This window comes from Myotis lucifugus, unplaced genomic scaffold (assembly GCF_000147115.1).
Source record: "Myotis lucifugus unplaced genomic scaffold, Myoluc2.0 scaffold_203, whole genome shotgun sequence".
In the NCBI taxonomy this organism is placed as follows: Eukaryota; Metazoa; Chordata; class Mammalia; order Chiroptera; family Vespertilionidae; genus Myotis; species Myotis lucifugus.
In genome coordinates this window covers 1,004,354-1,030,815 of record NW_005871251.1, presented here as the reverse complement: position 1 = coordinate 1,030,815, position 26,462 = coordinate 1,004,354, and the positions used below count along the sequence as shown (strand labels likewise).

The 26,462-nt window shown below is 47.7% G+C and overlaps 2 protein-coding genes across 3 annotated transcripts; both read left to right on the top strand.

Moving 5' to 3' along the window:
• Positions 1–2,683: 2,683 nt before the first annotated feature.
• Positions 2,684–5,149, top strand: ADAM30 (ADAM metallopeptidase domain 30). The gene has a single exon (XM_006097498.2). It carries the CDS (start codon positions 2,684–2,686, stop codon positions 5,066–5,068), a length of 2,385 nt encoding a protein of 794 aa, XP_006097560.1. The 3' UTR covers positions 5,069–5,149.
• Positions 5,150–13,881: 8,732 nt separating this feature from the next.
• Positions 13,882–26,443, top strand: REG4 (regenerating family member 4). Of its 2 annotated transcripts, XM_014463255.2 has the most exons (8): positions 13,882–14,002; positions 14,262–14,402; positions 15,772–16,153; positions 19,001–19,152; positions 22,178–22,275; positions 24,039–24,176; positions 26,044–26,146; positions 26,270–26,443. In XM_014463255.2, the coding sequence occupies exons 4-8, from the start codon at positions 19,095–19,097 to the stop codon at positions 26,335–26,337; spliced, it is 465 nt and encodes a 154-aa protein (XP_014318741.1). In that variant the 5' UTR covers positions 13,882–14,002; positions 14,262–14,402; positions 15,772–16,153; positions 19,001–19,094; the 3' UTR covers positions 26,338–26,443. The 2 variants fall into 2 exon arrangements, with proteins under 2 accessions (XP_014318741.1, XP_014318742.1); XM_014463256.2 differs by lacking the exons at positions 13,882–14,002; positions 14,262–14,402; positions 15,772–16,153; positions 19,001–19,152 and adding an exon at positions 21,601–21,998.
• Positions 26,444–26,462: the final 19 nt, after the last annotated feature.

Sequence of the window (26,462 nt, the reverse complement as noted above, 5' to 3'; positions counted from 1 at the left end):
GTGTCCCATCGTAAGAGCACAGGCGAAAGAAGCGATTCCAGGCAGTGCACCCCACTTTCAGTGCCCAGTGAGCGAGAAGCCACGTTACAAGCAGCAAGTTGTAAAGTTTCCCTCTGTCTACACACTCATCCAGACCCCAGCCCGCCACCTAGGACCGCATTCTGAATGGGTCGTGGATTCTTACTCTAGAACTTGAGAGTCTATTCATAACGACTATTTGAATGGATCCTTTCCCCTGGGGCCCTCCATGCAGACCTTTCTCCGCCCATTACAAGATGCCTTTATGTGGCCTGGGTCTCTCTGCTTTAAGGCTCCTGATGCCACAGGAACAGGTCTGGCAGCTTTCTGAGAGATTCTGGGCCTTCCCTCTCTCTGCTGCCTGCACACCCCTCACAGCTACTTCCTGCCTTTCTCACTGACAGCTCCTCACACCTTGCCTTCGCTGTCCCCCCAGGGAACACACCTGATACATCCTGCCACAGTGATAACCATCACAGAGAAAACCAAGTGCTGCTCCCCCACCAGCCCCCGGTTTCCAGGGGTTTCCAGTGAGCTTGTTACAATGGGGCCCAGAGCAGACCTGCCATCCTACAGGCATCCATTCAGTTGCTGGTGAGTCTCTCAAATTCCTTTTCCTACTGCAATGTCTCATGTCTGGGGACCAGCCCGGAAGCAAATTGCTTTTGGAGGGTTTCACAAAGATCCATTCAGCCCTGCTGGGGAGTTATCTAAACGTGGGGAGGGGAGGCATTTGCCACTGTGAGGCAGGGGATGTTTTTCATATGCTCGAGCAACTCAAAAAGGACTTTGTTTTCAAACTTGGCATGTGCAGGTCCTGGAAGAAGCCCAGGGCCCTTGACAAGTTTGAAGGAATGCGTTTGGAAATCACAAAGTAACATGAGGGCAGCTCCCCCACCTTTGCCCCCACCTAGGCCATTGTCCTTACAGGGAGAGGGAGTTCTCAATAAATCAGTGCACTGTACTGGCAGGTCCGCTCTGACGAAGGCACCCACTGGTTAATCTTCCACTGGTACACTTTCCTTTGATCTGAGACACAGTGCTTCTCTGTCCATTAACCACAGTTGTGACCATAATGATTCCTCCAATAAGTAAAACAGAATCCAGTGAAACCTGTGAAATGCTGCTGCCCCAGCAAGTAATTCAACACCTTCCCACACACACACACTAGAGTAGAAAGCACAACCTTGCAAAGATGACTGCATCCTCTATGAGCAGAGACATTTCTGCGGGGGGCGGGGGACATTGCCGGGACAGTCAGATCACACAGGGGAGTCCTCTGGGACACCCGGGTCGCTGTGCAGAAGGGGAAGAGGTTATCTCCAAGGCCCTGGTCACACCTCGAGTGCCCACAACGACTGGGCCATGCTCCTCACAGCCTTCTGGTATCTGGCATCTCTCCTCAGCAGGTCCCAGCAGTTCACGTCTGGCCCATGGAGAACATCGCTTGTCTGCATTGTTACCAGAGTTTCCTAACTATTCTTCCTGACTCAGGCTGGTCCTGTCTCCCTTTCCCTGGATGCAGCCAGAATGAATTCCCTAGGACAGTGGTCGGTAAACTCATTAGTCAACAGAGCCAAATATCAACAGTACAATGATTGAAATTTCTTTTGAGAGCCAAAATTTTTTAAATTTAAACTATATAGGTAGGTACACTGTTATTAACTTATTTAGGGTACTCCTAAGGCTTAGGAAGAGCCACACTCAAGGGGCCAAAGAGCCGCATGTGGCTCACGAGCCGCAGTTTGCCGACCACGGCCCTAGGACAAACCAGGAATGTTCTTCTAGTGACAGAATCCCTCAACAGACTTATGACCTTGGGGTTTATCCTTCCCAAGGACAAGTCCCTCCATTGTCTGAGCAGGGTCTTCTACAGACCTTTGGGTCTGCTTTCTCACCCATCACGTACACTGCAAACAAACAATCACCTGCCTTTCCCTGAAAGTTCCCGGGTTTAGCTCTTTCTCGGGTACTTTTGTCTTCTGAGATTCTCCCACCCGTGCAACACACACCAACAAACCACACTGACCCCTGGCACCCCAAGGACACACAAGAGGAAGAACCACCTGGCAGTGTGAGGCCTTCTAGGAAACGGCCTGTTGCCTGAAGCCAGTGGCCGCCCCGGGTGGGGTGGGGGTGGGGGTCAACTGACATTTTCAGGCTCTGCTGCTCCTGCAGGCTCCCCGCTGCTGCCCTTTGTCACAACCGAGTCCAGCGGGAAACTGGGAACCACGTGGTGGCGGTGTGAGCAGAGGCCGATAAACACCGATTCCAGCCGGTGGAGAACATCAGGGCTGTCCCAGGGCCTGAACAAACAGACGAAATGGCACAGGATTCAGTCACCTGAGCAGGTTCTCCTTTCTTCCCACGATTTCTCTACTCCTGCTCCTTTGCCCAAGCTGCTCTCTGACTTTCACCGACCCTCGAGCCAACAGTCTCTCTTTCTCTGGATTCTCGCGCACCTTTGTGGCGTTTCTTCCACGTGCGCCCAACGGCACCGCCCAGAAAACGAACTAGATGCCTTGGGCAGGACCTGCGCCCTGACCCATCCTACACCTAGGCTGGCGCTCCAGCACACCCTGCCCAGCGAGCCCCCGCGCTCTGCGCGCCTCTAGCGGCCGTGCCGGGAAGTGCAGGGGCGGACTCGCTGGGGAACAGCTGTGCCATGAGGTCAGTGAGGACCTTAGTCTCCCAAGGCCATTTGCTCCCAGTGCTGGTCCTGGCGTTGCTCCTGGTTGACTCCCTCGGCGAGGATTTAAATTTTCTCCCGAAGTGGGTGTTTGACTCATCTGAAATCACCATCCCCAGAAAGCTGAGCTTCCGGGGAGGGAAGCAGGGCGCGACCAAACGCATGTCCTACCTCCTGCAGGTACAAGGCAAGAAGCATGTCGTCCACCTGTGGCCCAAGAGGTTTCTGTTGCCCCGGCACCTGCAGGTTTTCTCCTACACAGAAGAGGGGGAGCTCGTGGAGGATCACCCTTACATACCCAGGGACTGCAACTATGTGGGCGTGGTGGAAGGAGCTGAGGAGTCTGAAGCTACTCTCAGTACATGCGCGGGGGGTCTCCGAGGCATATTGAAAATTGATGCCAAATATTACCAAATCGAGCCCCTCAAGGCCTCTCCCAGTTTTGAACATGCCCTATATCTCCTGAAGAACGAGGGGGGGTTTCAGGATCAGCTCTGTGGCGTCACTGGTGATGAAACAGAAGAGCAGATGGCCCAGCCTGACATCATGGCTCGGTATAGTGACTACACTGGACCCTCGATGCACCAAAAATATTACGAGTTAGGCCTGCTATTTGATCATGAGAGATTTGAGTTTTCAAATTCCAATATTACCGATATCACAAATGATGCCATTCTTCTGACTTCGATTGTCGATACTTACCTTCAGCAAGTCCGTACGAGAGTACAGCTGCGTGCCCTTGAAGTATGGTCAGATCAAGACAGAGTGAATATTAATTTTCCGACATTACAGCAAGCTCTAGGCCAATTTTTGATATACCAAAGAAATGTCCTAAGTCGACAGTTTAAAGTAGATTGGTCACAACTATTCATCAAAAGGCATTACATTGATGCTCTGGCATGGTCCTGGGGAATCGTGTGCACGGAGAGGTATGCAGGATCTGTATCTGTCTTTCGAGACACAAGCATCCTTGGACCTGCCACTTGGACCGCTCATAATCTGGGCCATAGTTTGGGAATGAGCCACGATGGGCCATTGTGCCGGTGTAGGGGTCGGCGGAGTTGCATCATGGGCACTGGACGACATGGGTTTAGCAATTGTAGTATTATTCAGTTTTTCAACCACGTTCATAAAGAAGCAAACTGTCTAAATAATATCCCGGGAGAAGATTATGTGGTTAAGAGGTGCGGAAACAAAATTGTGGAAGACCAGGAGGAGTGTGACTGTGGTTCCTTAGAGGACTGTGAAGACGACCTTTGCTGCGAACCAGGTTGCAGGCTCAGACCGGGTGCCAACTGTAGCTTTGGACTTTGCTGCGATGAGTGTCAGTTTCGTCCGTCGGGATATATGTGTCGGAAGGAAGAAACCGAATGCGACCTTGCGGAGTACTGCGACGGGACCTCCAGTTTCTGCCCAAATGACACGTATAAGCAGGATGGCACCCCGTGCAAATACAGCGCCCGTTGTTTCCAGAAGGGCTGTCATTCTGCATACATGCAGTGCCAAAGCATTTTTGGATCTGATGCCAGGGAGGCTCCCACTCAGTGCTTTGAAACAGTTAATTCAATAGGGGATCAATATGGGAACTGTGGGATGATAGGAGCTGGTAACTATAAAAAGTGTACTAAGAGAAACACAGTATGTGGCAGGGTGCAGTGTATCAACGTCGAAACCCTCCCTGACATGCCAGAGCACACGAGCATCGTTTCTACTCATCTGGAGGATGAAAATCTGATCTGCTGGGGCCTAGGCTATCGTCTGTCCTTGGTCCCCATGGGGATCCCTGACCGGGGTGTGGTCTATGACGGCACCTCCTGTGGCACGGACCGGATCTGTGTGAACACAACTTGTTATAACATTTCAATCCTGCGCTTTGATTGTGAGCCTGAGAAGTGCAACCACAGAGGCTACTGCAACAATAACAAGAACTGCCACTGCATGTACGGCTGGGCGCCTCCGCTCTGTGAGGAGCAAGGGTACGGAGGGAGCATTGACAGCGGGCCGCCGGGAGAGATTCCGGAGGAAGTGTCCGCCACTGTCCAGGTCGTGTCCCTTATGTTATCTCGCATTGCTTTATTAGTCGTCTCCGTGGTTATCGTGTTTTTCAGGCGATTGATAGGAAGCTATTTAAGTTCCAAAGAGATAAAACCCGAAGAAGTAAAACCCGGAGAAGTAAAACCCGGAGAAGTAAAACCCAAAGAAGTGAAACCCGAGGAAGTAAAACCGGGAGAAGTAAAACCCGGAGAAGTAAAACCCGGAGAGATAAAACCCAAAGAAAAAGAAGTACCACCGGCTGACACTGAAGTGAAAAAACCCCCAGCAAAACAATCTAAAAAAAAGAAGAAAAAGGGACCCAAGTAGCCCTCAGTCACTCAGTAACACAGGGTCATATCTTGAACAAGTTTATCATTTATCCAAATGGCTCTTCATTCTTCTCCAAACTCTTTTCCACTTAATTTTCCTTCATGGTTGATCAGCAAAATAAATGATATTCTTGTTTGGGAGACAAACCAGTGCATCTTGCTTGCCTAGTGTTCGCTTGGCCTAGTTCGTGAGCGAGGTTGGCGTGTCCTGAGAGGGATGCCCTGGTGGCTTTTCTGAACTAAAGCTCTGGATGGTGTGAGTCTCATGCAATTACAGTGGCTGTCAGAGCAGAGTCCTGCTCTCAGAATCCCAGCAAACAGAGGGATCCTTTGCCTTTCCCTCGGTCTCCCTCGGTGTGGCCAGTGAGAATGCCTGTGTCTGGCCTCTGCTGAACAATCAATGGTGACCTCCATGGTTTACAAATGGGAAGCGATGCTCTACCAGGAGTGTCCCTCAGATAAGCTTTTCGCCCTGGATAGTCACTGTCTGGGCCACTCCAGCTCTATGGACGTGTGGTCTCTGACTCAGGTTTGGGTGACCTCAGTGGGTTAGGACACTAATCTCTTGCTTTGCATCTCAGTCCATAAATGACGACACCCCCTGGCAGTATTCAGAGGACAAGGATCTAACAATATGCTGTGCTTTGGGATTCTGCTCACAGGGACACCTCGCTCTAGGTTTGCCACTCCCCCTAAGTGGAGCAGAGGAGAGTGAGGGACGCCTTCCACATCCCAGGACCCCCCTGTCCGCCTCCAAAGATTCTTTCCCCTTTTTCTGGTGATTTGGGGGGAGGGGGGCTGAGTAGGCCTTGGGAGGAGTCAGTGTCCACCTCTCCTGCCCAGGAAGGGTCTCATCCTTCGAAGACCTTGTCAACCCAGGTGTTTTCAGTCTTGTTCTAGGCCAGTGGTCGGCAAACTCATTGGTCAACAGAGCCAAATATCAACAGTACAACGACTGAAATTTCTTTTGAGAGCCAAATTTTTTAAACTTAAACTATATAGGTAGGTACCTTGTTATTAACTTCATGAGGGTGCTCCTAAGGCTTAGGAAGAGCCACTCTCAAGGGGCCAAGAGCCGCATGTGGCTCTCGAGCCGCAGTTTGCCGACCACGGGTCTAGGCTGAGCCTCCCTGCTGTTCTCTCACCAGACCCCAGGGTACCTCCTTCTCCAAGGACCACAAGTCCACTGTCCACCACCCCAGCATCCTCTCATCTTAGCTACATCATTCTTCTCATTACAGAAGAGGTTGAGCATGCTTCATAATAGTGGTTCCCGTGGACTGTTTGGGGGCTATTTTTACTCAGAGGACATCAAGATAACCTGTATTTTGTGGTGGTCAAGCTTGGTCATCACTAGAAAAGGTTCTGAAAGAAAGCAAGGACATTGATTTACAGCCCCAATGCTGACAATGATGGCTGCTGTGTATTGAGAGTTCACTGCATGCCAGGCAATGTCTCACGTGTATTATTGTCATACTCCTGACAATAACTCTGTGAGGAGGTGGTGTTTTCCTGTTTTCTGAAAGAGAAATTGAGGCACAACAAGGTTAAACCACCTGCTCACAATTATGTAACTAATAAGTAATGACATTGTTCAAGGAAACATGATATAGATATTATGAAAGTGAATTTAGAGAGAGGACGAAAAATTTTAATTGTGATAAAATGTACATAATATTTACCATCTTGCCCATTTTTCTACTGTATTCAGAGATAATTGACAAATGTAATTGAAGAGATATAAAGTGTACAATGTGGTGGTTTGATATACATATACATTGTGGAATGACTACCAAGATCAAAATAATGAACAGATCTGTCACCTCACATAGTTAATTTGGGGGGGGGGCACTGATAAGGATGCTTATTGAGAATTCTAAGCAAATTTCCGGAACATTATTAACAAGTATCATCACCATGCTGTACATTAGATTCTCAGAACTATATTACTTGTAAGTGATAGTTTGTACCCTTTGACTTCCATCTACCCATTTTCCCCTTCCCGCTCCCCCCCAGCCTCTGGCAACCACCATTCTATTCTCTGTTTCTATGAAATGAATGCTTTTTTTTACATTCTACATATAAGTAATACCACATAGAATCTGTACATCTCTGTCTGCCTTCTTTCAGTTAGCATAATGCCCTCCAGGTTCTTCCATATTGTTGCAAATGGCAGGGTTTCCTTTTTACAGCTGAATGATATTCCAGGCCAGGCTAGGGGAGGGGAAGCCTGTGATGACCTGGGAAGAAGCAGATATCTATGCAGGAGGAGAGTCAAGATCAGAGGTAGTCTCAGAAGCATTGCAAGGAAAATGCTATGGTCAACAGGGAAAATACTGAGCAGAGTTGAAGAACCACTGAATTTATTTTTTATATTTTTATTGAATTCAGAAAGGGGGAGAGAGAGAGAAACATCAATGATGAGAGGGAATCATTGATCAGCTGCCTCCTGCACACCCCACACTGGGGATCAAGCCCGCAACCCGAGCATGTGCCCTTGACCTGGGAATCGAACCTGGGACCCTTCAGTCCACAGGCCGACACTCTAACTACTGAGCCAAACCAGTTAGGGCAAGAAACACTGAATTTAGCCAAAGGGAGGTTGGAGTCACTTGAGTATGGAGTGAACTGTGAGGAACGGCTGAGGAGCGATGCCAGACACCAGAGGTTGTGATGTGAGTGGGGCATTAGGAAGGGAGGTCACAGGTCTAGACCAGATCTTCATGAAATTGGATGTGAAGCGAGAGAAGAGGTAGGGAAGTCTCTGAGGGTACAATGTGGTAGAAAGTGGGAAATGGAAGGGTCCTGGCCGTCGCATGGGCTGCTGGGAAAGCCCCATCAGGCTGCCTGGCTCTGCCTCCCCGAGAGGATGGAGGTCTCTGGACACTGGGAGCAGCGAAGGAAGAGGCAGGGGCACAGAGATGATCTCGGTAAGGAGCAGAACTTGGGAGTGTAATGAGGAGACAATAAGGGAAGGGTGAGTTCGAAGGCTGTTTTCTCTGGGAAGTCAGCTGCTGAGCTGAGGAATCAGTGGGAGGATATGAAGAAGAGGCGAACTCAGGGGAGGGCCAACTAGGGGGAAATTCAAGGAACACCAAGTGTGTTGAGCTTCACTTCAGGTTGGAGCTCCCAAGGCCCAGCCATGCTTTGTTCCAGCAACACGCTTCTTTGTCCTTTCAATTAACCCACTTGAAGTTGAGCTTGCTGGGGTATAGTTCTCCTTCATCATAAACTGATTTTAACTGTAAGGGTCGCCAATGAACTGCGAGCACAAAAGCCAGGCCTACCTCTGCTTCGGTCCCATTCTCTTCCTTGTCAGATAAGGAAGAGGTTCCAATCACCTCTAAATTCTCCTTTGTCTTTGATATCCTGTAATTCTGGTTCCTTTTCAACTACTTTGTTTTTTGAAGCAGGCACCCTAAAGGAACTGACTGAATGCCTCCTGTCTCCTGGGTCCAGGCATTCCTGGGGTTCTTTCAGATAAGAGGTTCTTGGGTTGCTGTATTCACAGCACTGAGCCAACTCCGTGGCCACCTGAGCCATGGCCAAATGTTTGCCCGTCAGATGTGGACATAAAGGGAGGAGACATTTACAAAGCTTGGGTGTTATAAATTGTGTCGTCTTTAAAGGAAACACACGTAAGACTTTGCAATAAAACCATAAGATTTATTAATTTTAAGGCTGAACCCCATGAAGGATGCCCATAAAATTCTTATCTAAAGAATGTTCAGGAAATTGTTGAACAAAGACATCGTCATTCGAAGAGATATAAAGAGGCTCTCTCAGCTAAGCATATGGGCTATACTAGAGAGGAAAGTAAACAACAAAAGACTCCATCTCTGCTCTGGGAAAACAACTGATGTCTCCTTAAAAAAACAACAACAAAAAACTCTTGTATTTGACTCTATTCTTTGACCACAGGCTCAAATTTGATGCCCCCTGATCTCAGAAGCATTGCATGGAAGAGGTCATGGTCAATACCTGCATTCCTCTCTTTTAAATCTTATCAACACCTGGGTTTCTAGAAATGATAGATTTTTTTGACCATCCTTATCTTCAAGGGTTACCAAGAAAGAACAAAAAATACATTTCCCTGCCCCCAAAGCACCAGGAGACACTTCCCTGCCAGTGACCCCAGAGCCTCCTCTGCCCTAATCATTTGAGTACCCCGTGTGGTCTGACAGGAACTCACACGGGTCCTAGGATTCCTTACACAATTAGCCCACTTCCTAAAACCCAGGTGATGGTGGTGGTGGAGGTGTCCCTGGAGGCCATAGTCTTGGTCCTGAAGTCATCAGCCATGTGTCCAGTCAGACCAGTGATGGCGAACCTTTGGAGCTCGGCGTGTCAGCATTTTGAAAAACCCTAACTTAACTCTGGTGCCGTGTCACATATAGAAATTTTTTGATATTTGCAACCATAGTAAAACAAAGACTTATATTTTTGATATTTGTTTTATATATTTAAATGCCATTTAACAAAGAAAAATCAACCAAAACAATGAGTTCGCGTGTCACCTCTGACACGCGTGTCATAGGTTCGCCATCACTGGGTTAGACCAATGCAAACATGTAGATGGGAAACCCCTTTGGAAGTAGCAAAAGCTTTCTCCCCTCTCGTACAGAGTGGTGGGAATGCATAAAGGTTTAACCACTTTGGGTAAAAGTCTGGCAGATTCTTAAAATTAAACAAATACCTATTCACCTATTCTATTGCTCAGTAATCCCTAGGTGTTCAGGAGAAATTAAAACATGTCCACAAAAGGACGTATACGAGAATGTTCATAACAGCTTTATTATTAGAGCAAAAACTGGGACCATCCAGGTATCTGTCAATAGGGTGGATCAACTGTGATATATTCATTCTATGGAAAGCAAAAAGAGAACAATGAAAAAGAAACAAAGTCATACACAAAAGAGTATATATCCTTTAATTCCAGTGATAGAAGTCCTGGGGTTTAAGATTAATCTATGATGGAAAAAGTCAGAGCAGCACTTGCCCATGGAGGAAGGAATTGATTGGGAACGGGCATGAGGAACTTTCTAGAGTGGTGGAGAGGTTCTATATCTTTCCAGGGGTTTGGTTGGCATGTTAATATGCACTTGTCAAAACTCTGCAGACGTATGCTAGACATGTGTGCATTGTGTGGTAAATTTTACCTCAAAAATTTTTTTTAAATCTGCAAGTAAATATTCAACTTTAGTAAAAGATATGTATGATGAAGTATTTAGAGGAAAGAGTACTGATGTCTCCGATCTACTTTGACATGCACGTAAGCCCTGCCGTGGTGGCTCAGTGGTTGAGTGTCAACCTGTGAATCAGGAGGTCGAGGTTCGATTTCCAGTCGGGGCACATGACCGGGCTGGAGGCTCGATCCCCAGTGTGGGTCGTGCAGGAGGCAGCTGATCAATGATTCTTTCTCATCACTGATGTTTATATCTTTCCCTTCCTCTCTGAAATCAATTTTTTTTAAAAAAAATGTATTTTTAAAAAACAACAACAACATGGGTTGGTAGATGATTGGGAGTTAGTTAATGTACCAATATATGGTATAGCAAGAACAGTAAAATGCTCATGATGGACTCTAAGTGATGGGTGTACAGGTAAAAGTATGCCACCTTAGTAACGCCTTTCTACTTTGTTTTGTGTTTGAAAATGCGTGTGACAATGCAGCACTTCAAGTCTTTGGAGATCCTACAGGAGGGATACTGCCTTCTCCGTCATGTCAGCCACACTGAGATTGGCCACGTTCATTCGAACTCCACTTCCCCCCACCCCAGAATATATTGTAAAAGCGTCCATTTTTTAAAAAAAATCTGATATGTGTTAAGTTCTTACTATGTACCAAGCACAGTGCAAAACTCTTTGCACTCATGATCTCATTTAATATTCAAAACGTTCCTATGGTAGATGTACAATTCATAGCTGAGTAAGAAAATAGAGTATTTTGGGGGCTCAGTATCTACTGCCAGCCCCCCAGCTAGTAAGTGGCAGAACCTGGTGAGAACCCGGGTCTCTGATGCCAAAGGCCAGACACCAACAACGATGCTCGCGCCTCCCTCCAAATCCATTATCTGAGTTAGAAATGCCTCAGAAATTATCCGCTCCGCTGCCATTGCTTTAGAGACAGTAATGAGGCCCGGAAAGGAAGAGTGATCCTCCCACGTATGAATCCTCTTCTGTTTAAGGCCTGGGCCGTTTTCTCCGGGGAGTTGTTAATCCCATACTCTGTGATCAGTGGCAGCACCGGCAAGGAATGTCTTACATTTTGAATGAACAGGAAAGTGGTAAAAGACTGGCCGCACCAAGTGACGCCAGGGTGTGGAGCATTCATTGCTGCTGAGAGTGTAAAATGGTTCCAATGCGCCGGAAAACTGCCCCTTTCAAACCAACTCAAATATCCACGCACCCCACGACCCAGCCACCCCACTCCTCGTCGTGGAATGAGAACAATGTCCACCAGCGACTAAGAATGTCCATTGCAGCTTTAGTCAGAAGCTGGAAATAGCCACCCTGACCATCAACCAAGAATGAGCAACCATATAACAGTCTGTGCTACTACATTCACGCAGCCAAATGCTACTCAGCGTGAGCAAAGCACAAGTTACTAATACAGGCGACATGTGGAAGCGTCACAAAAACCTTACGTCAAGTGTAAAAAAAAGCCAGACAGAGTACATGTTACATGCTTTCATTCACGTGAAGTTTCTTTAAAAGGCATAATGAATCTATGGTGCTCAGAGTCAGAATAGGTGTTGTCTTGGTGGGGGATTGACTGGCAAGGGGCAGGAGAAAAATTTCTGGCATGATGAGAATGTTCTATATCTTTATCTTGGTTGTTGTTACACAGGTGTATGAAATTGTCAAAATCCTTCCAGCTTCATGTTTAAAGTGTGTGCATTTTATGCAATGTAAATGATACCTCATAAAATAATATCATAAAAAAATCTTTTTTTACATGCAAAACAAGACAAATGAAACAAGGAATTTGGCAACAAGGAGAACTACATTTCACCTAGTAATTTTGAAGATGTGATATGGTAAGCCCCCTTCCCCTCACCCCACAAGAGAAACAAGTGGATAATAGTAGAGTGGAAATAAAATTAAGTGACTGAAAGAGTGAGGGAAGGAAGGAAGGGAAGGAGGCAGGCAGGGAGGGAGGAGGCTGGTCACGTACAGACTTTTCACTTGACCTCTCTGTGGCATAACTTCCATTGCCACCTCTTAAGCGAATCAGCTGATACCTTCGAGCTGCTAGAGCTCTCCCCACAGCAGATAACAGGTGGTCCAGGAGAGATGGAGAAGGGGAGGTGGAGGAGGGAGCTTGCTTTCTGCCACCTGTCCCTGCATCGGGGCCGAGTGAGCGGGCATAGACTCCAGCTCTTCCCTGACTGTAAGTTAATGAACATCCTCAGTGAATGACTCATTTCCTCTCTGCTGATAGGATTGGTTCCAGTATCACCAGATGCTACAGGGCTTGCTTGCAGAAGTGCTCCTGATCAATATCCTTGTCAAATACGAAAGGATGAAGTCCAAGACTGTAAAAATGTGCACCGTAGGGGGGGATGAGGAGGAATTCTTCCATAGTGTTTGCTTAAACAACGAGTAGTTCATGCTGTTTTCTTAGGGTTAAGACATTTCTAAAAGTTCAAGGCTCACCCTCTCATTATGCAGTCCTTTTAGACTTTCCCCGGGTCCCTCTACCAGACTTCACTTCCCACGTTCTCCTGAAGCACTTTCCTCTCATCTTTTTCACACTGTCCGTTCCATTAGGTGATGCACACCCCAGGCCCCCGCCTGGCTGAGGCGCTTTTTTCATGCCAATCTAATATAAAAAAATAACTGAGCCTTCGAAAACCTTCCCACAGGCACCAGCAGGAAAGTAGGAACTGCTCATTAGTTACAAGGAGGATCAAGTGACTCGCTGCTACACCGACGCTGGAGGCGACTTGTCCTTGACCTCAAAGGATGGAGCTGTGAGAAGCTCCAGGACTGGACTCATGCAGCTCCCTGGTCGTCTGGAGAGGAAGGCGAAGGGACAGTCGCCCAAGCTTCCGTCAGGAAGCCCGAGTCAGAAAGCAAGCCTCCTGCAGGTGCGACAAAGACTCTTAGTGAAGTATAGCCTGGGCGTCAGCTTGGCGAGCTAATGAAATTGAACTGAAATCCAAGTGCTACATCTCCCCTTCTCCAATCCCCCCCCCCAATTCCTTCGAGTTCTCCGCATTCACTTCTTCAACATGGCCCTCTGTCTCTAGGCTCCCTCGAGAATAGGAACAAACTCTCTTTTGTTTCACATGTATCTGTTTCTACAAAAATGCCGGCTCGCGTCTCCTTGCTCTGTCCTGTCCAAGGTGGTAGCCACCAGCCACGTGCAGCGCCAGGGAGCACCAGCCCCGTGGGAACCTGAGAGCAGGGATCGGTCTGCGCCTGCGTGAAGAAACAGGCTCTAACCCCGGCAGCAACCCGGAGCCCTTCTCTGTCGGTGTGGCTCCCCAGGCAGCAAGCTCCCTCCCTCTCTCTCTATCTCTCACCCAGTTTTTAGTAAGCCTCTTCCCTTTTGAATCTGTGTGGAATGCTCTCGTCATTTCTTTTTTTAAAAATATATATATATATTTTTTATTTTAGAGAGAGAGGGAGAGAGAAACATTAATGAGGAGAGAGAGTCATTGATTGGCTGCCTCCCACACGCCCCACACTGGGAATGGAGCCCACAACCCGGGCATGTGCCCTGACCGGGAATCGAACCGTGACCTCCTGGTTCACAGGTCAATGCTCAACCACTGAGTCACGTGGGTCGGGCTGCTCTCTTGATTTCTACCCTGAAAGGGAGCAAGAATCCATCGGTGACACGAGGAATTGTGCAACGTGGAAGGTTTTTATAGGAAACCGGACAAGAAAGTTATTAGCAAAAGGGAAGAAAGGATTGTTCCAGGTAAGGTCGCCTCTCTTGGGAGGAAGGGCGTGGCAGGGGTCTCATAGGCACAGGACCTAGTCGCTGATCAGGACATTCCAGCTTCAAGTCTCCACTCCTGAGAGGAGCAGGTGCTGCAGCTGAGTCTTGCTTTGCTGTCCTGGGCCAAGTGGCCCCACCTGGGTCCTTGGTTCTTCTCTCTCTCTCTCTCTCTCTCTCTCTCTCTCTCACTGAATGTTTGTGGAACCATCTCAAGGGCTCATATTTGATTTTCCATCAGAAAATTCACTCTGTTGTCCACCTTTTGAACCGCCCTCCTCTTCCCAGACAGGTATCGCCGCCTGTGGAGACGCATCAGTTAAGTGTTTGCACTCGCAGGCGTCTTTCCCAGGAGCCAAGTAGCATCACCACGTGGAGGAAGGTAAGGTGCTTCACCTGGGCGTAGAGCATGATTCTGCCAAGGGAGGAAATAAACCACTTCTCTTTCCCAAAGGTGACTGTCTTCTCAATAATAACAATACGCCTGGCTGGCATGGCTCGGTGATTGAGCATCGACCTATGAATCAGGAGGTCACAGTTTGATTCCTGGTCAGGGCACATGCCCGGGTTGCGGCTTGATCCCCAGTGGGGACATGCAGGAGGCAGCCGATCAATGATTTTCTCTCATCATTATGTGTCTATCTCTCCCTCTTCCTTCCTCCCTCTGATATCAATAAAACCATATATTTTTTAAAGGTTATGTGCTCTTTTTGAGGGTAGTTAGCTTATTTCAAAGATGTGTTAAACTAGATGCACACCACCGAAATAATAAAAGCTTATAGGAAAATACTACGAACAAAATCAAATCAGTAATCAAGAAACTCCCAACAAACATCCCTCTCCCCCCAAAGAAAGATAATTTAAGGTTTTCTGAGTTCCATTTTTATTTCCCCGATGCAGTGCCATTCCGATTCTTGTTGCTGGTTTGTGGTTTTAGGATTCTCTTTTTCTAAATTTCATGTATGGTGTGTCTACATGTAGAAGATACTTTAATAATTCTACTCAGTCGTCAGTGGGCCTTTTCAATTCAGATGTCTCTCCAGTGACCTTGGTCTTGCATCCCACACTTTTCTGTGGGTTCAATCAAGGCCCACCTCTGGCACTAACTAGTGGGGAGTCAGGGAAGAACTCTTAAAGTCTTAGGAGCATCTACTTCTGTCCAATCTCCTCTTTCCTCTCTCGTCTCAAGACTTAAAATCTTTATCTAGTGGCGTGGAGCTAGCAGAGCGAGGGGGAGGACAGGGAAGATTTACCTAATCACATGTTTTGTCAAAGCTTTCCTCTCTTACACCTGGACCGGTGCTTTGAACTGAAAAGCCTGGGAGTTCATATCACTGTTCCCTACTGTGCTATGAAGCAATGGCAATGCCCATTCAGCTGCCCAAAGGGGAAGGGGCTTGTGTTTAACAGGAAGTGTAAAGAATATAACTCATCGGGTACTACCAACCACACACAGTTAGTGAGGAAACTGAGCCTTCAGAGATTGGGGAGCATGCCCAGTGGTGCACGGTGAGTGGGCAACCGAATGAGGACCTGACCCAGGACCCATGGGAAGCAACCCTGGTGATATTTCTTCAGAGCATCGTCAGAATGGCAGAGGGGCGGGGTTGGCGCTTCAGAGAGAAAGCCTGCACGTCCTCCTCAAGCTCACCACGTGGGGACATAGCCTATATCCTGCCCCGATGGCAAATCCTTTCTGTGAGGCTACAAACATCACGAGTCCCCAGAGCTGAAGTGGGGCATCTTTACAGAAAAGAAGGGGAAATACAGCAAAGGGATGAAAAGAGAGACCAAAGAAAAAGTAAGAATGGAGAGGAAGATGGGCTATCACTGATGACAGGATTTTGCCAGTTGAGAGAACGTGGGCTGTAAAGAACAGATTCTGTGTGCAGACAGGGAGAGGTTTCCCTTCTGTTTGCTGAAAACACAGCTTACAGCCTTTGTCAAGCCATCCCTCAGACCGTGCGGATAAGACTTTTATGGATGGATTATTTGTAAACAATGTTATTGCTCTATGATTAAAACAACGGTCATATAATTCCTGAGGGAAGAAGATATAAGAGCTGCAGAAACTGCCTGGGGTCTCTCAGAAGGCTGAAGAAGGCGGTCCTCAGAGCCTTGCATGCCAACCAGGTAACCCTCCTGCTCTCCGCCAGCTACTCACTGGGCAGAAACGATAAGTTACAGCTCTAATGGTGTTGGGCATGCTTCTGGCTGTTTTGTTTGATATATGAATGACTTATTTTCTTTCTTCCCTCATTATTAAGAGCATTGGCTTTGGCCTCAAATAGTGCAGGGTTAAATCATGGCTCTGCAATCTAGCAGCTGTGGAACTTGAAGAAAGTTAATCTTTTGTTTTTTTAATCTTCACCCAAGGATATGTTTATTGATTTTTTAGAGGCGTGGGGAGAGAGAAACATCGATATGAGAGAAACATTGATCAGTTGCCTCCCATACCTGGCCCAACCAGGAATTGGACCCACAACCTAGGTAGGTGCCTCAACCAGGAATTGAACCCACAACTTTTTGGATGATGCTGCAACCAACTGAGCCACCCAGTCAGGGCAGGAAAGTTACTTTTTTAAAAATGTGTTTTTATTGATTTTTAGAGAGAGAGAGAGGAAAGGAGAGGGATAGAGAGCTAGAAATATTGATTAGAGAGAAACATCATTGATCGTTTGCCTCCTTCCTGCATGCCCCCCTCTGGGGATCAAGCTCAAAACCCAGGCATGTGCCCTGACCAGGAATGGAATCAGTGACCTCTTGGTTCCTAGGTTGACACTCAACCACTGAGCCACACCGGCTAGGCAAGAAAGTTAATCTTAATGAATGTCAGTGTCCTCGTATGTAAAATAAGCTAATGATACCTGCAGTACAGCCTAGTTATGAGAGTTGAATTAGATGAGGTGTAAGAATTCCATGAATGTCGGTTTGTTAACATTCATTTGTAGATTATTCAGAAAGATGCTGTACCTCCCTCCCCCTAGACAGTTGGCTTAACAGAGGAGTTCTTGCTATTTGTGTTTCAGGGGGATTTCGGGACATGAGAATACCTCCATCACTTGGGAAGGAAGTTTGTCAAAAGAGTGCAGGGCTAATACAGTGATTTACAGGAGGGGGGTGGCCCTAGCTGGTTTGGCTCAGTGGATAGAGTGTTGGCCTGCGAACTGAAGGGTCCCAGGTTCGAGTCCAGTCAAGGGCACATGCCCAGGTTGCAGACCCGATCCTCAGTGGGGAGCATGCAGGAGGCAGCCAATCATTGATGTTTCTATCTCTTTCCCTCTCCCTTCCTCTCTGGAATCAATAATAAATATATTTTAAAAATAAAATAAAAATAAAGGAGGGAGGGTGGTCATCACAGCCCCACACTCTTCATCCTTTTGTTTCCTCTTTATTAACTGTATCCAGGTGTCCATGTGGAGTCTAATAATGAGCTAATCTTTTGATTTTCCAGGAAAGGTTCCATTTCAAAGTCATGTTCTATTCTTCCCCTTAAGCAATGTATTATTTGAGAGCTAGAACACGTGTCCTGATTTTTGGATCCTAATGCATGCTTAACTGAGAAGTCAATGGATTGCCCATTTTCATAATTACTTGGGGGGAAATCTTGGGCCCATTCCCATGCTTACACTAAAATAAATGCCAGATGCATGAAAATAGAGAATATGGGTATGTATGTGGATGGTGATGGCCAGTTTTTCTGATATCAATTCCAAAGATAGAAAGGAGATGAGAGATATGACGATTTTTAAAATTTTCAGGATGGCAAACAAGATAAACAAGAGACTATACAAAATGGGAAATATTCTGAGTAATATATAAAAGGCAATAACTATTCAAAAAAAGGTTTCACAAATTCCCGAGAAAAAAAGATAAACAATCAAATAGCAAAGCTATAAACCAAACTGTTACAAAAGAAACTTTAAAAGCTAATCCCTATATGAAGAGATGTTCCACTTCATTAGCATATTTTAAATGCTAACAAAAACAATGAAGTGTTTCTCTAATATACCAACATTAGCAAGAACGCAATAGACAAACTGGGCATTCATGGAGGGTGCAGTTAGTGGAATGTACAATGCAGCCCAAATGGAGGGCACCTGAGCCACGGATATCAATGCAGCAATGCCCACGTTCCGTGCAACTAGAACCCTGTGTATGTGAATTTATACCAAAGAAAGGATCGAAGCTGCATAAAAATTACATGAGTGGAAAAGATTTATTACCATCAATTTGTTTCTAAGAAACAAAACCAGGTTGACTCCATTTATGTAAAATCTCTCACACAGAGAGATGTATATGGAAAGAGGTCTGTAAGCTAGTTCCTAAATTGTGTATCTCTGGGAGATGGGATTTACTTCTCACTTTCTAGTTTTTCACTGATCATGTACTGTTTGATGGTGGGACAAGATAACAAACTTTTATTTTAAAAGGGGGCACCGCCTAAGTGTAAAAAGGGTTACTGGAGTCAGAAAACCTGGTTGTAGCTGTGTGACAATGAGCAAATGACTTTAGACCCATCAGCCTCCGGTTTCCTCAACTGTAAAATGTGGGTGTTAAGAGCATATATTCGCTTTGAAATTTAGCATCAAACAATCACTGCTTTGATTTGATTGACTTGTCTACAGCAAGCCCATTACTTCCTGGTCTGTGAGAAATCTTGCCTGCGACACCCTCTGGCGGTGCCCCTGAGAATAGCAGGGGCAGGCTCTCCACAAAAGACCTAATGCCTCCTCATGGACTTTTAACCCGTTCGGCCCAGTACAGCGAGGTCCCTGGCACTGGTCCAGAGACCTTGCAGACATGAACAACACCTCATACGTTCAATGTTCCCACTCTCCTAAACATTTAGTTGAAGATGCCCTTTGGTGTATAACCTTGGTTTAGCCAGAAAAATATTTTTGTTCTCCATATGTGATTTGGCACCTGAGTTCCTGGCTTCGTCTCACCCATACACATGTGTTCGGATTTTGGATCTAGGTGAACCCAGGAGCTTCCAGGGAACACTGGCCGGGGCTCTGAGATCCTTTCAGTAAACGGTTCCGAAGCTCGTCTGCCCCCGGGGAAGAGGAGGATGGCCTCGAAGAGCGTGTGGCTGCTCCTGCTGGTGGCCGGCACCGGCGCCCTGGGCGGTGAGTATCGGGCCCTGGGCTGGAACAGAGCCCACGGCCAGGGTTCATGCCACTCACACGGCACAGCCAGATCCATTTGCCCCCAAAATATTTAGGCACTTCAGGAAATAGATGCTAAAGGCAAAAACGAAAGACAAGGTGATGTGGTAAATAAAAATAAATGCCAGGAATTTAGAATCAAGAATTCCAACCTTGTACGATTGTGAGCCATAGTCAACTCATCAACGACATGTAGATTATAACAATTATTTTGCAAGTTTGTGAAGGGTAGAGATATGTGTTTAAAACACCTGACACCTCGCTATCAGTAAATGAGGGCTATACTCAGAACTGCCAACATTTATGCCTTGCTTTCCTACTTGACCAGATGGGGAGTTTGGGTTGGAAAGATGGATCCTACGCGGGTAACAACCGAGCATCAAGTACAAAATAACATGTCAACAAAGCGGAGGGCAGTACCCTAGAATCCACCAGTGCAGAAAACGGGAAGAGTGAGCTAAAGATAAGTCTCAACAAATATCTGAAATGAAAGGAACTGCAATGTAGGCTCCATTGTTCTATTGATGAGGAAAATGCAGTCCCAAGACGGGTAGAGACATGCCCGAGGTCTCTCAGTAAGGTTAGGGGGTGCTCTGGCTCAGTCCTGAGTGCTCTCGCCATTCCCTATGGCCCCGCTGGGCATTGTATGTGGGGGGGGGGGGGGCGGGGTAAGTGAGGAAACCATGCCCCCTGCCCACTTCTGTTGAGAAAAGGGCCTCTTGTATACAACCCGGCTCTTCACCCAGAGGGGACAACCTTGGCTGGAGGGGGGATTGGAAGGAAACACAGAGAGAAGCAGGGCTCTTTGGCATCATGTTGGTGGCCATGGCTGATGTCTGTGGTCCAGCCACCAGCTGTCCCAACCACCCATGGCTGCTCAGGACCCAGGGCACTCAGACACCGCTGAACCGTGCCAGCATGTGTAAGTCTCAGAGGTCCCTGCTGCAGAGCCGCCTCCCATGCCATTTCTAACCAACTAACCAGTAGTTCCTGTTGCTCTGGTTCTGGCTTCCCTGAGGCAGCTTGAAATTTGCCCACACTCTATGCTGAGACGTGAGAAACAAGCCCCCACTCAAGGGTTCACTGAACCTCTCTGGTTCCTCCCTTAGAGAAGGTAAAGGCAGAACACTCACCCCCGGCCCATCCATTCCTTTTTTACAGCTCTCCCTCCCAGCCCTACAAAGACTTTCTCCTGATTCTACTGTCTTAGGGGAAGGGGGTTTTCACAACACATCCTGTTATTCTTTGCATTATGGCTTGTGGAAGGAGTCTAATCCTGCATTTAAGGGGAGTGTGGGAATGAGAAGGGCATTTTCTCTCTCAGGGAGACTTGATGGTCAAGAGCAGGGGTCCTCAAACTTTTTAAACAGGGGGCCAGTTCACTGTCCCTCAGACCGTTGGAGGGCCGGACTATAGTTTAAAAAAAAACTATGAACAAATTCCTATGCACACTGCACATATCTTATTTTGAAGTAAAAAAACAAAACGGGAACAAATACAATATTTGTATTTGCATGTGGCCCGCGGGCCGTAGTTTGAGGACCCCTGGTCAAGAGCATCACCCTGTGGCCTCAGCAGTGATTTCTTTGTCCCGGCCCTCAGCTGCCTTTCACCTGAAACAATTCACTCAACAAGTAGGGAGACAAAAAAAGCAACATGACTGGTGGGCAATGAAAGACTTCATTCCAGTGACCATTTTCAAAAGGATTACACTGGTTATGATGATAACATGATTGATTTTAATAGCTGCAATTACTTAAGTAGCTACTATTTACTGAATAATTACTACATACCAGCTCTATGCTAATCGCTGTCCATGCAGCATCTCCTTGAATCCTCCCAACAATCTAATGAGAAAGGTACATATTGTCAGTCACTGTGCAAACACTACGCTAAAGCTAAGAGAGGTCACGGAGAGCTCCCGAGGCCACAGCTCGCAGCGGTGGAGTAAACAGGCTGTTGCATCCAGGCGACACGCCAGCGGCTGAAGGCTCCCGCCACGCACGTGGTGACCAGGAGCTCTGGCACCAGGCGAGGTGGGGCTGGGGGCCGGGGCTGCTAGGAACACTCGCCCTCGCCCAGGTCCCACCTCATCTCCATCTGCGTGACGTCAACAGGCCTCTTCACCGCTTTGAGGTTTTATCTGTACAGCGGGATGGACATCTCTCTCTCGGAAGGTCTGGTGATTGAAGAAGCAATCTGACCGGTTCAGGGACGCAGCCCATTCACCAATCGCCCAACAGGGAAAGTTTGCCGCACTGGGCCACGCTTCCTTGGCTCCTGGGCCCAATCCTCCCTCTCTCCCCTTTCGCCCACGCCTGCCTGACGGACACCCTACCCTTCCTTGCCCATTCCTGCCTCCACTCCTCTGCTCACCCACGCCCTTTGCCTAATGTGGCCCCTCCCCGGGCTACTGTCTCGCAGCCCAGCTCATCTCAGTTTTCAGCCCGGCTGCCATTAGCCTGTCCTATGTCTTCCTGGACAAAAAACCACTCCCTCCTTGTCATGCCTGAAGCTACCAATGCGAGCCCTCGCCCTCTCCTGGGTGCCTCGACATATAGCTATTGGATCTCAGTACCAATGTGGGGGTTCCACCCGATGCATTTGTTGATGGGAAATAGCCATCAGATGGGGTGGGGACCCACGGGGCCCAGGGTGAGAGGGACCTGAGCCAAACTCCGCTGGTCACCTGACTCCATTGCCCCTCCGCTGGCTGGTGGAGCACAGCGACAGTGTCGGTTCAGAGTCAGCATCCAGTAATCCTCCAAGGATCCAATTTGTCCTTTCCCCAGTGCACAGCCATCCCGGTAAGAGGCCGTCGGCCCCTTGGGGAAAGGCTGGGGAGGATTCACAGTCTAGAGTCTTCGCAGCTTAGGAGAGTCCGAGCCTCCCTTCCATTCTAGGGACGCCAGGTCTGTAACGGGATCGAGGGGAAATGGATGGCTTTTGCCATCAGAACTTGTCATTGCCTTGTGCTTGCGTGCAGACATCCTCATGAGGCCCAGCTGTGCTACCGGGTGGTTTTACCACAAGTCCCATTGCTACGGATACTTCCGGAAGCTGAGGAATTGGTCCGACGCTGAGGTAAGACATGCTTGTCCAAAGCCGGGGGCCACCCTGGGCTCCAGACCTCCTTTGACTCCGAATCAAGGGTCCTTGCTGGGCATCCCGAGAAGTCACCTGGCTGGTGACATGGAGAGAAGAGGGCTCAGCCCATGTTTCAAGCATTGATGGAGCGGGCAGTCTCTGCCCGGACCCTCAGTGGGCTGCGAAGATGTGAGAATGAACAGGACACAGCCCCTGCCCTCTGAGAGTTCACTGTCAGTAAGAGAGACAGAACTGTGTGAGTCAGAGGAGGACGAGAAGCTGAGAAGTTACAGAAAGAGCAATTGCATTGCAGTAGGAGAGCTGCCAGGAAGAGCGGGGGTGTGGCCAGGCCTGGAGCTCGGGCCTCAGACCCTGACAGACCGTGAGGCAGAGGATGGAGAGCTTAGTGGTCCTCACGGCCTGACAAATACATCAGCTCAGTTCAAACCCCTTGTTTGTGTATATATATATATATATATATATATATATATATATATATATTTTAAACTATCATTCACATCAGTTCATTCACATCACCTCACTTTACCAGTTTTCTTGCTATAAAATGGAGGTAATGCGTTGACCCCCGGGGGCTGTCAGGGGGACTTATTAAAGCAAGTTGCCAAAAGCCGGTGGCACATGGTAGATACTCAGTTCAGGTTTTCAAGGCAAAAAAACGAGTCCACAGGATCGAGACCGAGCCTTGGCAGTTAGCACTGGAGGCCAGAGGAGGTTCTGGACACCGCGGTCCCTGCTGTTCTTGGCTCCCTGCCAGTGCTGATGGCCAATCTTAGTGCCCGAGGCTCCTGGAAGCCATCCAGGGGACAGACGCGGAGAATGACAGGGAGAGCCCATCTCGGCTGCAGAGGCGGAGGGAGGTCTGAGTTCCAGCTTCGCCGCCACCAGTTGTGTGAGCTTGGAGGGAAAATATCGCTTAAACACTCCCAGCCCGTTTCCTCTCCGCCCCAGGAAGTTCTGTGCCTGGTGCACCCACTACATGTTGGACTGGTAATCTGGCCTCCATGCCTCACACATTTGAAAGTCAAGTGCAACTCCCAGTAAAAAAGCAGTTAGGAGCTGTAGAGTGGGTGGCGAGTGTGAGGACTGAGCTATCATTACACAGGGACCACACCTCACCCCAAGCAAGAGCCTGAAGGCAAGCACTGGAGTAGCAACCACAGCCAATCCATGTTTTTATTACATTAAAGTTCTATCCTGTAGGCAGATCCCGTAACACAGCCCCCCAGAAGCGTAAAATAAAGTGTATATCTCTATCGATAAAATGCGTATAAAGTGTTTGCTTTGTTTCATTGGACAGTAAGTTTCAGCACATTTTATCATCAGTGGTTTCTTAGATTTGTTTGGGAGGAAGTATTATAAAACGTAATTATGACAAACGTGTCCTCCTGACAACTCCCTGGGTCGCGGTAATCATTTTCTCCGTTTCCAGATAATGAAACTAAGTGAGCTCAGAGAGGTGCAGTGACTTGTCCAGGTCACATGCACTAATGAGAGGCAAGACCAGGACCCCAGGCACTTCCACGGACCCTACAGCCCGGGCCCCTGCCTGGAGCTGCCTCGTCCTCTGAGCCCCGGCACTTGTCCCCTCCCTGGGTGACAGGAAGGCCAGGACGCCTTCTGTGGGGTTTAGATGACGACTTCCGGAGGCGGTGGGGTTGTGAGAGTCCCCACTGCGTGGCACAGGCGAGGGCCGTGCTTTTAAACCTCGAGGCATCACCGCGACTTCTCCTTGCCCACAGCTCGAGTGTCAGTCCTTTGGGAACGGAGCCCACCTGGCGTCTATACAGAACCTCCAGGAAGCCAAAGCCATCTCCGGGTACATAAGTGGCTACCAAAGGAACCTGCCCGTGTGGATCGGCCTGCACGACCCGCAGAAGGTAAGCTCGGACGTGGCCCACAGAGGCCCACAGAGGCCCACAGAGGCCCACAGAGGCCCTGTGGGAAAGCCAGAGAGCTAGCCCCTCTCCGGAACTCGCCGCCAGGCGCCCTGGCAGGGGGCACACAGAGCGAAGCTTCAGTCACGTGCCTCCAACTGAGAGGGGCCAAAGCCTCCAGGTCAGGGTCCAGTTCTAAGTAAAGTCCTCCCCAATCTTAGAACGCAAAATTACCAGCTTTTCAAAAAAAAAAAAATGTTTGTGCAAACACACACACACACACATACACACACCTGGTATGGCACCCAGCTTAATTAAATCTCCATTGGATCTTGGCTTAAAGTTGGAAACTTTTAGCTAAGCTTTCTCCTAGATGCCATTACGTTTTTTCAATTTTTATATTTTATTGAGGAGAGAGAGATTTGTTGTTCCACTTATCTGTGCATTCATTGGTTGTGTCTTGTACGTTCCCTGACCAGAGATGGTACTGACCCCCTTGGCGTACCAGAACAGTGCTCTAGCCAACTGAGCTACTGGCCAGAGCCGATGCTCTTATGCTTTTGATGATTCCTTAACCTTTTGCACTAGACCCTCATTTTCCTCTCCGTCAACACCTCATTGTAAGGAGCGGCCTGTGAGGTCTTCGGGTGGAGGTCTCTGTGGGATCTGCCGTGAGCAGGTTCTTCGTGGGGCGTCTATAGTCAACCCAGACAAACGTAAGGAACACGGGAGCGAACACCCAGACAGTTCCTTGATAAAACTTTCCCACCGATGTTACACATATTCTTTACAATCCATTTTCCATTTTTATGTATTCACACTGCTACCAACCAGAGCTCTCATCCAGAGGTAAAATATTTACATCTATTTCCACCAGATAGGTTTTGTTATTCATTTTTATACATTTGTGACTAAAGAAAGGAAGTGGCGAATGAACGTTCTAGAAAGTATGTGATGTCTCTAGTTATCAAAGAAATGCAAATTAAAGGGACATAACTTGACTTATTGTTCTATCAAACTTTTGTTTTGTCTTAATCAATAATATTTTTTTCAATATTTTTAAGGATATGCCTAATTGCCCACTGGATGGGGATGTAAATTCCTCCAAATGAATCATTTTGGACAGGAGTTGGCCATGAATATCAATCCCCTCGAACGATTCATGCCCTTTGGCCATTCATTCTATTTCTGGGATTCTATTCCAAGAAAATAATTTTAAGTATAGAGACAGCTTTATGAACAAAGTTATAGCAGTATTATTTGTAATAATTGTAAATTGAAAACAATATAAACTTCAATCATTAGGGGAATTATTCAGGTAAATTATGGTACAGACTTACCATTAAAAAATGTTTCGGAAGCAAGATACGGAGTTGGGTGTATATTTTAAAGATCACCCTGTTTTTTAGTTCACAAGCATATTGTGATAGATAAAAATGTTTACACCAGAAATGAATTACTAAGAGATGAGTAATGTTTACAGAGCGACTTTCAATGTTTCCTTTTTCACACATTCCTGTGCTTTCCCACGTTTTAAAATAAAAACTGCATTTTTCACCCAGCCAGGTGGCTCAGTGGTTGAGTGTTGACCTATGAACCAGGAGGTCACTGGTTTGATTCCGGTCAGGGGCACATGCCTGGGTTGCCGGGCTCGATCCCCAGTGGGGGACGTGCAGGAGGCAGCTGATCAATGATTCTCTCTCATCATTGATGTTTTATACCTCTCTCTCCCTCTGCCTTCCTCTCTGAAATCAATAAAAATATATTTAAAACTAAAAACAAGAAACAACAACTGCTTTTTAGCGGGGCCCGAGGGCTGTGAGAGGTGGAGACTGACCTCTGCATGCCCTCTGTCTCCTGTCACTCGCAGAGGCAGCAGTGGCGGTGGATCGACGGGACCTCGTATTTATTCAAAACCTGGTCCGGCAGGTCCATGGCTGGAAACAAGCACTGTGCTGAGATGAACGCCCACAGTGAGTTCTAAGGCTTCGCCCTCCCCTCCCCCTTATCTCTGGTTCCAAGCAAAGCAGCCAGAAAACGCTGCTCAGCTCAGCACGGAGCCGCACCCATTTACATGGCTGTTCATTCTCTTACAGACTTTTTAACTTGGAACAGCAAGGAATGCGACAAGCGCCAGCACTTCCTCTGCAAGTACCGGCCGTAGAGCAGGAATGGGGTCCCGCACCCCGGCCCAAACCCCTCCCCCCTTCTTGCCCTGCCACGGTGTCTATGTCTGATCATTGCCTCAGGAAGTAAACGTGGTAACCAAGCTGGTGAGGTTCTTATTGC

Bases quoted from the DNA above. Each gene is read 5' to 3' on its own strand.
- ADAM30 (XM_006097498.2), top strand. From the start codon at position 2,684: ATGAGGTCAGTGAGGACCTTAGTCTCCCAAGGCCATTTGCTCCCAGTG.
- REG4 (XM_014463255.2), top strand. From the start codon at position 19,095: ATGGCCTCGAAGAGCGTGTGGCTGCTCCTGCTGGTGGCCGGCACCGGC. The intron at 22,276-24,038 runs GTAAGACATGCT...CCTTGCCCACAG, and splicing joins GGAATTGGTCCGACGCTGAG to CTCGAGTGTCAGTCCTTTGG. The intron at 26,147-26,269 runs GTGAGTTCTAAG...ATTCTCTTACAG, and splicing joins TGCTGAGATGAACGCCCACA to ACTTTTTAACTTGGAACAGC.